At 37.9% G+C, this 15,209-nt stretch overlaps 1 protein-coding gene across 1 annotated transcript in view; it reads right to left on the bottom strand.

Annotated features, from left to right (window-relative positions):
* Positions 1-15,209, bottom strand: part of ADGRV1 (adhesion G protein-coupled receptor V1) — a 425,471-nt gene that overhangs the window by 379,442 nt on the left and 30,820 nt on the right. The window contains exons 5-10 of the mRNA XM_081133843.1: positions 14,570-14,674; positions 12,609-12,722; positions 10,139-10,704; positions 9,316-9,586; positions 8,602-8,931; positions 79-255 (exon numbers count right to left, since the gene is read on the bottom strand). Of these exons, the coding sequence (XP_080989969.1) occupies positions 79-255; positions 8,602-8,931; positions 9,316-9,586; positions 10,139-10,704; positions 12,609-12,722; positions 14,570-14,674 (1,563 nt within the window). The remainder of the gene's footprint in view (positions 1-78; positions 256-8,601; positions 8,932-9,315; positions 9,587-10,138; positions 10,705-12,608; positions 12,723-14,569; positions 14,675-15,209) is intronic.

Below are 15,209 nucleotides of genomic sequence, written 5' to 3' on the forward strand. Positions count from 1 at the left end.
CTAACCCTATAAGACAATTAGTGTCTATACATTATCTCAAACTCACTAGGCCCCAATGATAAGAGAAAGGCTACTTACCACTTCAGCAGGGGAATCTTCTGGCTCATGCAAAATGATTGGAAGGTTGCTAATAAAGCCAATTTCTCCATTTGCAATGTCTGGAGTAACTGCTAAAGAAATATTTCGAATTTTGCCAAATCTAGGACTGATAGGTGGGATTGGGGGATTTATGTTCACCAACTCCACAGTTTCCAACTATAATTAAAAAATAACAACAACAAAATTGAACAGAAATGTTAAAATAAAAGTCTTAATTGCAAGGGGCAACAAAGTCAACCTGGAAAAGGCCACCAATAACTTAGCACCTTCACGTTTTTCATCCTTTCTTCTCCATCCTGCTTCATTTCCTGCAGCGGCTCCTTGAGTTCCTTCTGCTCCTTCGTTGTTATTATTTCCCAGGGGTCCTTCTAAGCCCTTTATCTTATAATTTTATACCCTCTCCCTAATCATCTCTAGATATCTCCTTCAAGTTTCAAAAACTTTATAAACCAACTGCCATTAGATATGACATAAGTGTCACACAGAAACTAGGCAGATAAAATATCCAAAATTGAAATCACTATCTCTGTTTCATGTCCCCTCACTGCTACCATCACCAGCACCGCCATCTGCTTCTCCTCCTTGTTACCTACACCCAACCACCTTGACCTCAAAGCCAATTATCAGAGTTGCCCACATCTCTTTCCTCTGCTCCACTGGTCCACACCTCTAATGAATCACACACACCCCTTCTCTGCCAGAGAAGATTCACTCTCAGACGACCATTCAAATTCCAAATGTGACTTAACACACCCCTAAGTTTATAGAAATGCAACACATGTATAACACGTAGTGTCCCTGTGATTAGTGAACATGACCACCAGAGTAACTTTCATGGTGTTCTTCTCATCTAGAATGGCTGCCCTTCATCATCTCGCACGTCCGAAGTGTATTAGCTCTTAAATACCAATTACATTTCCCTCCCCCCCACGAAGATTTCCTTGGATTCTCTAGCCCTTTTTATTCTATTTCTTTATGAACTTCTATTGCTACTCTCACTAAACTGAGACTTAATTATACATTTCACATATTGCTTGTTTATCATCATTATATGTGTTCCAGACTTTTACTTCCCAACAGGACTATAAAGTTCTTGTGAGTCTGTGTCCTCAGCATTTTCCCAAAAATGACACAGATCTGAAACTGCAGCAGCTACCCAACAAATATTTGTTGACTCATCTCTCTAACACAAACTGAACTCTGTAAGAATCCAGATCTATCACAAACTTTTAACATCTTAATATTCTAACTTTTCAAAATTCAACTTATCAATCTTCACAGCATACTCTTGAATATAGGAATAATCATTACAGGACTGCAAAAAGCATAGAGATTTTAGGTTAAAAAGCAATTCTGAACTTAATGAAACGTTATGGATCTCCCACTCTAGAGCTCTCTGTTAGGCTTTGTAATGTGGAAATGACTATGATTTAAGTTGGTTTTTCACAAGTGGACTGAACTGGTACTGATCCTACATATAATCTTACAATATTTGATAAACACTATACATTTTAAAGAACAAAAATGAATGCCTTTTAAAAACATCACACACTTTGCTTTGAAACTAATAGGCAGGAGAAAGATATTAAAAATCCCCTATTTGGTAAACATCAATTTGAGTCAAAGAAAAAAAAATTAAACTGACAAATTTTGCCAAATATTGGTATATAGACTGAGTCAAGTAAAATAGAACATGTGATTCCTTAGTGTACTGAATTTACTTTATAAAATAAAATGTAAAGATAAATAGTTAAAACCACACAACTATAACTGTCATTCTTTCTAGAGAAAAGGAATATATACCCATGTACATATATATTTATCTTTAAAAATAGCACAAAGAATAAACAAATAAAATATGTATATTTGAATGGCATATAAATATAAAGTATGCATTGTGTTTATAAAATACACCAGTCATGCATGAGACATGTTCGTGAATGAACGTTCTCATTCCCGTGTATTCACAAAACACTAAGCTGAAAATACTGTTTAAAACAGCAAGGGGGGAAAACTCAATATAATTTTATTTCAAAACTTTCTAAAAAGAAAGGAAGTAAGTCATATCTTGCTTACATTTATCAAAACAGTTACAGAATTAATTCTAAATATCATATTTTGAAAAATATAAAGAAGGCAAAAAGAAGGCTATAAAATAAACTGAATAAAAGGGAAATGCTAATTTTACATAGCTTATTTCCTGGTCTCTAAGCCTTTTTGTCTGGTTCCTTAAGCATCTGCTAAATCAAACTGCTCCATTCATAGAGTCGTTCTTTGCTTTCAGACAGTTTGCAACTGGGACAGCACATTAGTAACCCCAGGCTTGCCAAAAGTTGTATCTCAGACTGATGCATGTAGCCGAGAGGGCTACTGAAGAATGCAGAGCTCGAGTCTCAGATTCTCCTTTCTTCAGTTTCATTCAACTTTCCATGCAGAGCCCGATGCCCCCTATTCTTGAGTTGCTCATCCATTATGTACTATACAAACTATACAACCTAATTCCAACCCGCCTTCCAGAGCCTACAGCTATTTGAACCTCAGGAAATTGTGTCAGTGACTAATAATGCCTTTTTTCCCCTACAGTGTTAAATTAAACTGTCTGCACAGTGAGAGCTTTGTTTTTTAACTGAATATACACATAGATAAAGAATTCAATTTGGAATTAGTGGTGCAAACAGATTTCTAACCCAGGATCACCAAAAATTTAGATGTTACATGCTTTTTCAAGTGTCATCTTACTTTTCAAGTGTCATCAAAAATAAGTTCTGCCATGTTCACATAGAATGTTGAAACTTAAAATAGCTAGGATAATATCTGACCCATAGAAGGTTCTTTCGGGTTTTGTTTATATAGGGATTCTCTGCAGCTACTTGGATAGAAATACTGAATATTTTTAAAAAACTAAAAGTTTAAAATAAAGGTTACTAATGTTGTCATCCACAGTAAAAAAGTGGTTGAGGCAGGATAAGAAATCAACAAGCTAAAACGGAAACAGAAGAGTTCTCTACAAATCAAAATCTACATTTCTGCATTATCAGCTTTCTCATTACTGCAGCTACTACAGGGATGCCAGGAGGGAGGCCCAGGCCTCCAAGAGAGCAAAAGCAAGGGTGTAAAACTTTTGTTTCATTCCACTTAGTTTAGTAAGTTGGTTCTCATATGAGTTGTGACCTATGCAAAACTGAAGACAAAAGGGAGAACTGAATACTGAAATAACAGAAACACAAAAACCTTAAACATATGCTACAAATTGAATGTTTTTGTGTCTCCTTGGAATTCATATGTTGAAACCCTAACCCCTAATAGTGATGGTATTCAGATTTAGAGCTGTTGTGAGGTAGAGCCCTCCTGATGAAATTAGTGCCCTTATAAGAAGAGACAGCAAAGAGTTTGCTTCCTCTCTCTCTCCACTATGGGAGTGACCAAGGAAGAAGACCTCAGTCTCCAAGCCAGGAGGCGCCCTCACCAGCACCCCTCCATGCTGGCCCCGGATCTCGGACTTCCCTGCCTCCAGGCTGTGAGAAATAAATGTCTGCTGTTCCAGCCAGCCAGTCGATGGGATTCTTTGTGGTGGTATGAACTGACTGAGACCATGTATATTAATGAGAATGCTCTGAATACGGAGGACACCGATAGCAGAGAAGGCTAAAGAGATCGCTGGCACCAAAAATAAAAACAAAAAGCAAAAACCTCCATTAAATTCTGAAGCTCCACTTGACAAGTTATTGTCTCCCAAAGGTTCTTGAAAACTCCTAAGTTTAGAAACACTACCCTAAGGGAAAACTGGTGAAATTAGTATGCATTGCCATATATTAATAAAACCAACTTTAAAAAGTTATGACAGGAGAAACAAAATGGTGCATAGATAACAGCTGCACCAGCCGCCTCCCGCAACCACATCAAAATCACAACTAAAATATAGAACCACCATCATCAGAGCCTCCTGAGATCTGGCTGCACAGAAGCCCCACAGCCAGGGAGCTGAAGCAGCACCAAGACCAGCAGGAGGGGCAGTCGCGGGCGGATGGCCGCTGAATCCCAGAGACACGGCCGCGGGCGCACACCCCGTCCGCGGGGTAAACCCAGGAGGACATCTCTGCTGTGGGGGTTTCCCGGAGGAGGGAGGGGTCCCAGCCCCACCTTGAGCCCCCAGCCCAGGGCGCCAGGCCAGGAAGAGAAGTCCCTACAACTCCGGGCTGTGAAACCAGCGGGGACTGTCTCTGAGGGTCCCGGAGGCTGCAGGGGTCCCAGTCTTTCCTCTAAAGGGCCCGGCACGGACTCACTCGGACGCTCCCTCTGAGCCCAGCGCCGGGAGCAGCCTGAAAGGACCCGGGACACTCGGGGAGGAACTAACCTGCCTGGAATCCGGGCGAGAGGTGGAGGGGCGGCTTCCTCCCGGGCAGAAGGGCTGGCGGAGGCCATGGCTCCTGTGGCGAGTCCTCCCCGCACACAGCCGGCAGGCAGACCCCATATTTGAGTCGCCAGCACCTGACTCACGCCTTTGGCCCCGCCCCGTGATTCCCGGAGGCCCCGCCCCTCCCCACCTGCAGCTCATCCAGGCCATTGCCAGGGGCTTTTCTGTGCAAGTGGCCTCTCGAGCCTCATGCTTAGGACTTTCCTAAAACCTCTCAAACAAGCAGCAGCGGGCCCCATACGGCTTGATAAGTGGCCCCAGGCCTGGCACTAGCGGCAGCCTGCGCTGGCTCATAGCTTGGCCTCCTGGACACCTCCAAGCCCAGCACAAGTAGCAGCCAACTACGGTTTGCTGTGTAGCTCATGCTGGGTGGCCCTGGGCAAGGCACTGGCACAGGCTCACTTTGCACCTCCCAGGAGGCCCCAGAGACAGTGCACCTGGTGGTCAACTTGACCACGCTGGATTACAACCCTACCACATCCACGAGTGACACTCAAGGGGTGCACTTGGTGAACACCAAAGCTCCACTGAAGTAAATCCTGCTCCATGGGGGTGTCTCCAGCACAGCAGCTCTTTGGCTATAGTTGCAGCTGGTCCTCACTGCCGATTTGTCTGGGGGTCAATTCCTCCCAGTGTCGCCAACTGCAACCAAAGCTCAACTACAACAGGTCAGAACACAGAACCCACACAGGGGAGCACCTAGAAGGCCCAGCTAAGGTGACTGGGGAGGCTGAGCCACTGGACCCTACAGGGCACCTACTACACAAAGCCACTCTACAAATTCCAGGAGACATAGCAGCTCTACCTAATACATAGAAACAAACACCTGAAAGCAGACAAAATGTGGAGGCAAAGAAACATGTCACAATGGAAAGAACAGAAGAAATCTCCAGAAAAGGAACTAAATGAAATAGAGCCAAACAAGCTACTAGATACAGAGATCAGAACTGTGGTTATAAGTATGCTCAAGGATATTAGTAAGACTATTATGAAAACAAGCGAGACCATCGATGACTTAATAAAGTACCAATCAGAAATGAGGACTACATGAACTGAAATGAAGAATAATTTACAGGGAATCAACAGTAGAGTAGAGGACACTGAGAATCAAATCAGCAATTTGGAACATGAAGAAACAAAAAACACCCAACCAGAAGAGCAAAAACAAAAAAAGAATCCAGAAAAGTGAAGATAGTATAAGGAGCCTCTGGGACAACTTCAAGAGGCCCAACATTTGTATTATTGGGGTGCCAGGAGAGGAAAGAGAGCAAGAAATTGAAAACCTATTTGAAAAAATAATTACAGAAAACTTCCCCTACTTGGGGAAATAAATAGACTTACAAGTCCAGGAAGCACATTGGATCCCAAACAAGAGGAACCCAAAGAGGCCCACAGCAAGATACATCATAATTAAAATGCCAAAGGTTAAAGACAAAGAGAGAATCTTAAAAGCAGCAAGAAAAAAGCAGTTACCTACCTACAAGGGAGCACCCATATAACTCTCAGCTGATTTCTCAACAGAAATCTTGCAGGCCAGAAGGGAGTGGCAACAAATATTCAAAATGACGAAAAACAAGAACCTACAACCAAGATTACTCTACCCAGCAAAGCAATCATTTAGAATCGAAGGTCAGATAAAGAGCTTCTCAGACAAGGAAAAGCTAAAAGAGTTCATCACCCCCAGACCAGTATTACATGAAATATTGAAGGGTCTTCTATAAGAAGAAGCTAATGAACAAAAGAACCTGACGAACAAAATAGATCCAGAGACACTGACGCATGCAACAGACAATCACATTTCAGAGGGAAGAAGGAAGAGGGAAGGGGGATGGAGGGTGGGAAGAGATTAACCAAAGAAGTTATATGCATATATGCATAACCCATGGACACAGATAATAATGGGATGAAGGCCTGTGGAGGAGGTGGAAGCAAGGTTGAGGGGGTCAATTGGGGGGAAAATGGGACTGTAATACTTTCAACAATAAAGATAAATTAAAAAAAAAAAGTTATGACATGTATTTGTATAAGTCCAAACTTAAAGCTCTTTTTAAAATTTCTAAACATATCTAAGTTCTGGTGGCAGCATCCCAGTTGCTTTAACTTCTTGCCAGGGCCATGGGCTTAACCACTTGCTTAATTCTACGTCACAGACCCAGATCCCCCACCAGTCAGTCAGTTCATCTCACAAGAGTTTCCATAGGCCTCAGTGGACGCAAACACAGTTGTAAATAACAACATGTCCTGTTCACCCATCACTCCAAAAGCAGAAATTCAAGGGTCCTCCAAAGAGTGGGTTATCCTCATAGACAGAAATATGCATCATATCATGATTTCCTCATTTTGAGGATACAATAAAATAATAATAATAAAAACAGTAATAATAATAATAAATATAAGGAGCAGGATGTCCTGCCACTAGTAACAAAACCTTTGGGAACACTGGAAAAATGTCTCCCTTTTGGTAGGTATATTAGAAAAAAGACTCCCTACAAATTATGTATCTCCATAACAGGTCACCCACTAGACCTTTTAGCCAGGAATTCTCAAGAAATGTACAAACAGTACAAGCATGGGTGGTAATTCAACTTAAAAAAAAAAAAAAGTCTTCAGAATAAAAGGGCCACCCACCCCACTGAGTACACAGCAAGGTGGACATAACCCTGTAAAATTTAGAACTCCAAGAAGATGCAAAAAAAGGAAATGCTTTCAGAGATAAAGAGCACATTATCTACAAAGATAAATTATTTCTTTCCCCCCAAATTTCATATCAGCACCTATAAAAATTAAGTGACAAAACTTTTCAAGTTCTGAAGAAATTATTTTAATCTAGAAATTTCTACCAAGCCAAACTATCAACGTATAAAATTTCATTTTTATATGCTCAAAGACTCAAAAAGTTTACCTTGCACATACATTTTCTGCACATGTATTTGAAGAGAGATATACTACAACAAAACTAAAACACAACTTGAGGAAAAGGCAAGAGATCAAGAAAACTCAAAAGTTCAGTAAAAAAGGTCCCAGGTAGCAGGTGTGAAGCAAGCACAGGACACAGTACAGCTGAACTCAACACTCAATGTGTGTGAGACAACTGGAAGCCCTAACACGGAGAGGACGGCATATAAAAAGGGGGTGATTACAAACTCCAAAGAAAGCAATAAACTGTAAAATAAAGTCTAGGCAAAACTGTGAAACAAATTTAAATGTGGCATGATTCAAAAACATCAATAAAATATGAGATTTCATTTGCTATATATTTCAGTTGGCCAAAAGTACAGTGACATAAGATTACACTCTATCAGTCATTCATACTATCTGAATCTGTATTATATTTATTTACATTACCAATATTTGATAAGCACCCTTTCACTGCTTTCTAATTTTCAGAATCAACCAAAACCAACTTCACGAAAAACATAACCATACTATCATAAGTGAGCACAGATGTTTTAAACTTTGACAATAAAAATGTTAATAAAAGTTAAGAAATAAAAGAGACAAGATGGAAGAATATGCCATGATGCCCTATTATTAAGTAGATGAAAATCCAGAGATGCTAGCTACAGTTAATAGATAAAAAAATAGATTTTTAAGTATATTATTTAAAAGTATCTACACTATACAATTTTTCTCATATTGCTTTTTTTATTTCTGGAATGCCTTCCCTGCAAGTAACCATCATGAAAAACATCTGTCCTATAAACACCATTCCTGTGCTACATTTTCTCAAATCATTCAGAAGTGCAGGTCTCTCTCTTTTTTTCTCTCTCTCTCCTCCCCCATTAACAGTTTGTGAGTTACTTCATTATGTCATCCAATATATTCTGACCTGCATTTCATGTCTGATGTGCTTTTATTGTCACCTGATTAAAATTTTAACTTCGGTAGAACCCTTGCTTGTTTTATTCATCCTTACATGCCTTAGGAACAGACACAGTCTGTCTTTGGACTTCCTAAGTAACTTATAGTAACCAATAGTAGAATCCAAACTATAAATGAGAGCAAAATAATGGTTAGTTAACACTCTCACATAGATAAGTATGTGTACAATTTAACCAAAGTTGAGATTATTTTAATCATTAAAATACCTGCACTAGGAAGTGGGCCCCATTTTGAAGGAATGCATCATTTCTTATTGGTAATTTTGTATTGACTTGGGTTTTTTGTTCTGGAAAAATGAGGCTATTTTTCCTGGATACATTTAAGATGCCATCTTTTGCTCGCAAAGGGTCCACAGCTCCAGCAGGAATATAAAGTGCAGAAAAAAACAACCTCACATCTCCTTTAGTTCCTCCTAGTCTTGTAAAACTCAAGGATAAATATCGTTCTCCTGGGCTGCTTTCAATCTTCTGGTTTTCCATAGGAAAAAATGTTATTAGGCCATAAACATCATCACTATCCTGAATGTAGAACAAAAGCTGTGGATAAAGGAATGAAATATTAAAATGTAGAATTCCCACATCTGAGATTACCAAACTGTTTATTTTCTAGGCTATTCTGATTTTTAATATTCATTTATATATCATACCTAAAACTGATCACTTCTTATATTACTAGAGTAAAAGATGAGTCCAAAACAAATCTGAAAACCTTCCTAATTTATAGTTTATAGAATATTTTAAGAGTAAACATTTTATCTACAGAAGGGACAACCTTGAGCAAGTGAAGCAATCATCATTTCCAAAGCCAGTGTTTTTCCCGTCACATCAAAGTACACATAAATGTGGTTTGTGTGATCAAATTCTTTGGCTCTTCTACAGCAGAGAAATACTTACACGAGTAAAGCATAACAAGAGGCCTACCTCTGCTGGTTCGCTCACTTCTGCGCCTCCACGTACTGTATGAGGCAGAATCTGCAGTAGATAAGCTTCTGCCTCTTCTGGAACATCATCATCAACGACAGTAAGAGGAATGGATGCCAACATCTGGCCTTGTGCAAAACGGAGAACTCCGGAACTTGGTCTGATATCGTCTGTTACTGGTGAGGGATCACTGCTATTCCGTGTCAATACCCAGTTCACTGAAATATTGCCATGGGTGCCACCATTTCTAACCACTGTAATATTTTCAAATCTAGAATTTTTTAAAAGAAATATATAGTCACATAATACACTCTAGTTCCCTTAGATGAACTTTTCTACTGTTTAGTTGGCCATCAGACAATGGTAAAAACAGACTCCATGTCATAAAGAATGATCTGGGGGGGTAGCCGGAAGAGATTAACCAAAGAACTTATATGCATATGTGCATAACCCATTGACACAGACAATAGTGCGGTGAAAGCCTGGGGAGGGGTTGAGAGGGTGGCGAAGAGTGTCAATGGGCGGGGGGGGGGGGACATCTGTAATATTTTCAACAATAAAGATAATTTTTTTTAAAAAAAAAAAAGATGATTGTTTTTAATATGAAGGGTTTGATATGTAAATATGTCCTAGGAAACTACCGAAACAGGAATTCACATGCATATTTAAATCACTCCCAACGTAGGAGAGAAAACAGTGAGACCGTGGTGGAGAAAATGACACATACCCTCAAGAGTTCAGCATTGTGTCCAACACCACAAATATTAAATCTTGGAATAACATAATAAAATGATTGTAGCAACAGGTTTAAAATAAACCATACCTTGATGTTGTATCTTCATCAATTATAACTGTCCTTTCAAACAAGACACTGTTGAATGAGAGGACTCCATAAGGTTTGTCATTTGCCTTAATGGTGACTTGTACAATAGAAGGGCTTAATAGCACAGCATCTCCCTTTAAGGTATCTTTTAGTAACACAACATGAAATGATTCAGCAATCTCTGGTATGGTGTCATCAACTATTTGAAATTTCAGGTATGATTCATGAACAAAAGGCGGAAAAACAATAGTTGTATTTGGCTGAAGATCAATGAAGTCTAAGTTTTGCTGGGCATGCGCTGTTGAATTCCCAGTTACAACAGCATAACTGATTGAAACTTCATATTCATCAGATCCAATCAGATGTCCACTGTCATTTTTTCCACGAACCACTGGAATTATGAGTATGTGATCTTCCTCGGGTACCAAATAAACACTCTGAATGAATCTCACAGGACTATCATTTTTCTTAATGATGATCTCAACTGAGCTCCTAGAAGCATTAATCTCGGCTCCCCCTTCTACACTTTTCAGTTGAATCAAAAAAATTTCATCATTTTCTGGTATCTGTCAAAGAGATATAAATTGTGGCAAAACATCAGTAACTAAAACGCCTGCAAGGAAACCAAAATGTAAAAAGTCACTATGTTTCAATACAATTACATAAAATTTAAAAATCTTTAACTGAAGGGAGCCTATAGAGAGACCTGTTTAGTGTCCATTTACTGAAATATTTTCTAAAAGTAAATAACATTTTAGATAGGGAAGGAAAAGTTCATAAGGCAATGGTATGAACAGGTAATGGAGTATAGGTATAATGTCTTTCAACCCTGATCAACCTTTAGATAACTCTACAGATTTGACAGTAAAATGAACATATATTCTTACTAGTTTTGTTAGGTTGGTAGGGTCAGAAACACCATTCAAGGTCAAATAATATCTAAGAATCTGGAAAACTACATTAAGCATCACATACAAATTATTAGTGTTCAACCATGTGATTTATTCTTGTTTCTTCCTAAAGAGTTTCTAATCAGATGATACCAATCATATGATTTCAAAAATACTCACCATGCCTCTCTGGAGAACAAACTGTTAAGAGTCACTATTAGAAAATGCTGACATTGTTCAAAATATATATATACTCTGTATATATTGTTTGTAACTACACGGAAATCCTAGGGACAATCTCCACTGTGCTGTTTGAACTTTCTGTCACTATAAATTCTATTTTATGAATAAAAGTGAAAAAAATATATGTCTTTTTACCTCAATCAATGTCAATCACTGTAAGAGGTAAAGCTACTTATCTCAAAAAATAAAGTATTATTTCACTGATGATCTTTTTCCTCCCAACTTTATTGAAGGATAATTGACAAATATAATTATAATATATTTAAAGTGTGCAATGTGATGATTTGATATGCATACACACTGTCGAATGATTACCAAGATCAAGATAATTAACAAACACATCCATCACCTCACATAGTTAACTCGTGTGTGTGTGGTGAGAATGTTTAAGATCTACTCTCAGCAATTTCCAAGTACACAACACCATAATTATTAGCTATCATCACTATGCTGTACATTTGATCCTTATAAGAACTTTTAAGTTTAAAATTAAAATGTCTAGTTAATCATTGCCCCAAATTATAACATTTTCACTTTTCCAGGTTCTAAAAACAAAAGATTTGTTACCTTCCAGAACCTAATATTGCATATGTTTCAAGACAAACACTTTTTTCTAATAATGTCTTCTAACTTGTTTTTTTTCCCTTCTCTTTGGACTTGTGATTGGGTTTCATGTCTTTTTGTAGGAAGGTAAAGAGATGATTATAAATTCCCAGCTATGTCTTCCCCGCTCACCTGAGCAATACTAAGATTTTTTATTTTTTTTTTAGTAAAAGTCATGTTTTCTCTTGTTTAGCTCATGGGAGATAAGCTTGCACATTACTATTCAAACTCATTCTTTCCTTAGCAGTCATATCTCAATCCTTGGCAGCTTCAATGTGCAATGTAAAAATAACTAAAGCCTTCCTATGAATGTGAACATTTAAAATATCCAAACAAAAGAATATCAATTACAGTAAAAATTTCTTTGCTTTTACAGTAAAATATTTATGCTGGGTAAATAGTCCTCAAAACTGAAATCACTAACAAAAATCAATCATTACTGTTTACAAAATGCTTAGATTTTTGTACTATGTGTGGTTGACAGTTATATTCAGGTTCATCAGCTTTTAGATATACAATTTAATGTGAATTATATAAGGTAAATATTAACACGATATATTCCAAAATGACTATTTATAGCTAAAGTATGACTGGCCACAATATACTAACTTAACACAGGACTCTTTCTTGAATAATTTCAAATACTGAACACAATTTAATCTTTGATATAATGTTCTCTAACATGTCTGTAACACAGAGTCCTTGTCCCATTTAAGCATTTCAGAGTATCCCACCTCATCATCAAGTACTGTCAAGTTATAAACTACTGTTGCTATGCCAGGGGGAAAGGTGATATTTCCTTTAACTGGACTCAGATCTTCTTCTGGTGGATTTGGGCCACCCTCTACCTGCAAAGAAATACATATAAAACAGTTCACAAGAGTAAAAAGCATTATTGTGATGTCAGCTGACAAAAAACTGAAGTTTATTTAAAACTGTTTTGCAAGAAATATACTAACCTATATGTAAGTCTGCCCTTCCAATGAACAGTCAAGGCCTATAACTATAGATCTTGACTATGATTACATTAAACTATGTGGTTTCTATGAGCTTTCTCTTTTATCTCAATTACTGTATTAAGCTTGAGAGAAAAAACTTATATTTTTCTTGAGAGGAAGGTATTCAAAATTAGTAAATTCTTTTAAGTAATAAAATCAAATACCAGTTCTACTATGGACTGTGCAAGGTATTTAACCACTCTATGCAGCATTTTCCTCATCTTTAAAATGAGAGTAATAATATATAACAGCTTAGATATGAGGATTTAATAAAATCATTCCTTTTGAAAAGTATTTATTAAGTACTCTGTGGCTAACCTCTTTTAGGTACTAAGTATACTGCAGGGGACAAGGCAAACTCCCAAACCACCAGGATCTTACCTTTAATGAAAGGGAACAAATAATAAATAAATAAATGTGTATGTGTCAGATGGAGATAAATATTATAGAGAAAAAAATTAAAAGGGCATGAGGGAGACTGAGTGCTGGGCAGAGTTGTTGTTTATATGCAGTGAAAACAGCATCAGAGGGAAGCACTAGGACAATGTATAGAAACGTTAAGTGCTCCACAAATGGGAGCTGTAACTATTTCAAAAGAAGACTTAAGAGCCAGTAAAATAACTTCAGACATCCACAGCACAGTTGAAAACTGATGATGCCTTGTCCTTTCTACAGTCAATTTTTTACACTTTTCCCATATTTATTATCAGAAAAAAATTCAAAAATGTATTATCTAAGTGGATATTCCTAAGTACATGAATTATTGCTTAAGGCTTCCTCTGTAGAACTCAAAGGACGGCTGCATATTTAATTAGTAGTTCCGATGTTTTTCATGCTTTACTGCCTTATGCCAGTTTATTTTCTTATGTAATTAACATAACCACCATATGATGTAGGACCCCACAAGCACAAGTAAAACTCTTCTATGCGTCAATAGAATTATGTTACATAAATCCAATTACCCATTTTATTGATATTATAATTAATAATTCAGATATAAACTGGTATCAAGACTTTCTAATGTGTTAATGTTTGAAAATAGCATATGACCGTGTTTTGGATCTTATGAAACAAAAATTAGTTGAAGATTTAAATATGTATCTCATAAAACAGCAATATGATGACACAATGATTAGCATGTATCAGTAAGCAATAAAATGGAATGGTTACAGCTAGCACCCTAAGAAAAACACCTCACCCACAGCCTATCTGATTCACGTCAAATGCTATAATATCTATGGACCTCCACAGTGGAATGCAACTGCTTTTCACACCATCCACTAAGTGTATTTTTAAAAATGGGAAATGCAAATGGGGGAAGACTACATAGTAAAAAACTCTATATGAGCCTAAGTCACGTATGGGCATTTAAAAAATGTATATCCTTGGAAAGGTTTATCTTAAAGTTTCTATTAATTTTATAGAATTAGCATTATTAGTATTATTCCCTTTGTGGCTTATTATTTTTCTGTATCTAAAATGATATGTTGTGTTCCATGTAAGCATAGAATGTTCAGATAACAAGGAAAACATTTTTATATTAACCATGAAATTTATCAGATAATAAAAGCATTTACTTTCATTTCATTTTCATTAAGGGTCGTATGTCTTATACAAAGAACTTTGACTTAAAATTGTAGCTATCTGGTATGAACTCTAAAAAGTTACCACTTAAAATTATTTCAGGGTAAACGTACCTCAAAAGTCACAGTGACCATTCCATAGGTTCCTTTTTCTCTGATGAGAGTAAGAGGCACAGATTCGTTTCTGCCCCTGGGCTCACTCACTGTGATTGAGAAAGGCTATTGGGAAGAGCCAAGACAATCAGGCACTGATCAGAGGTGGGAGGTGAAGCAAACTATTACCTTAGAAATACTACATTTCCACAGGCAGATCAAGCCACACTGTACTCATAAGGATGTGGTATTTCCTGGCATTAATTAACTTCAGCTAATAAAAGCACTTAAAAGGTTAAAAAAAGGAACATAAAACTAGTCACACAAAAGATGTTGGTTCTTAACCTGGTTCTACCATCAGCTACCTGTTCCACTGAGGAATCTTAAAGGTTATCTAGTTGAAAGATAACCGATTCAAATGCTCGCAGGGGCCCGGGGCACAGAAATGAGTGGTGCCTGGAGACCAGGGCAGCTCACTGCAACGGCCACTCAGCCTTGCTCCCAGCCACTATTTCCTCCTCATTGCTGTCAGCTCGCCATTGAAAAGCAGGCAACTGCTAATGGCTTTTTCAGGATGAGCGAAAGAAAGAGCCAGGACTTCAGATGAAATGCGCTGGCGTGGCCGGCTGAAGCGCAGCACGGGGGGGGGGGGGGGGGGGGA

Source organism: Miniopterus schreibersii (assembly GCF_964146895.1).
Source record: "Miniopterus schreibersii genome assembly, chromosome: 3".
Taxonomy (NCBI): Eukaryota; Metazoa; Chordata; class Mammalia; order Chiroptera; family Miniopteridae; genus Miniopterus; species Miniopterus schreibersii.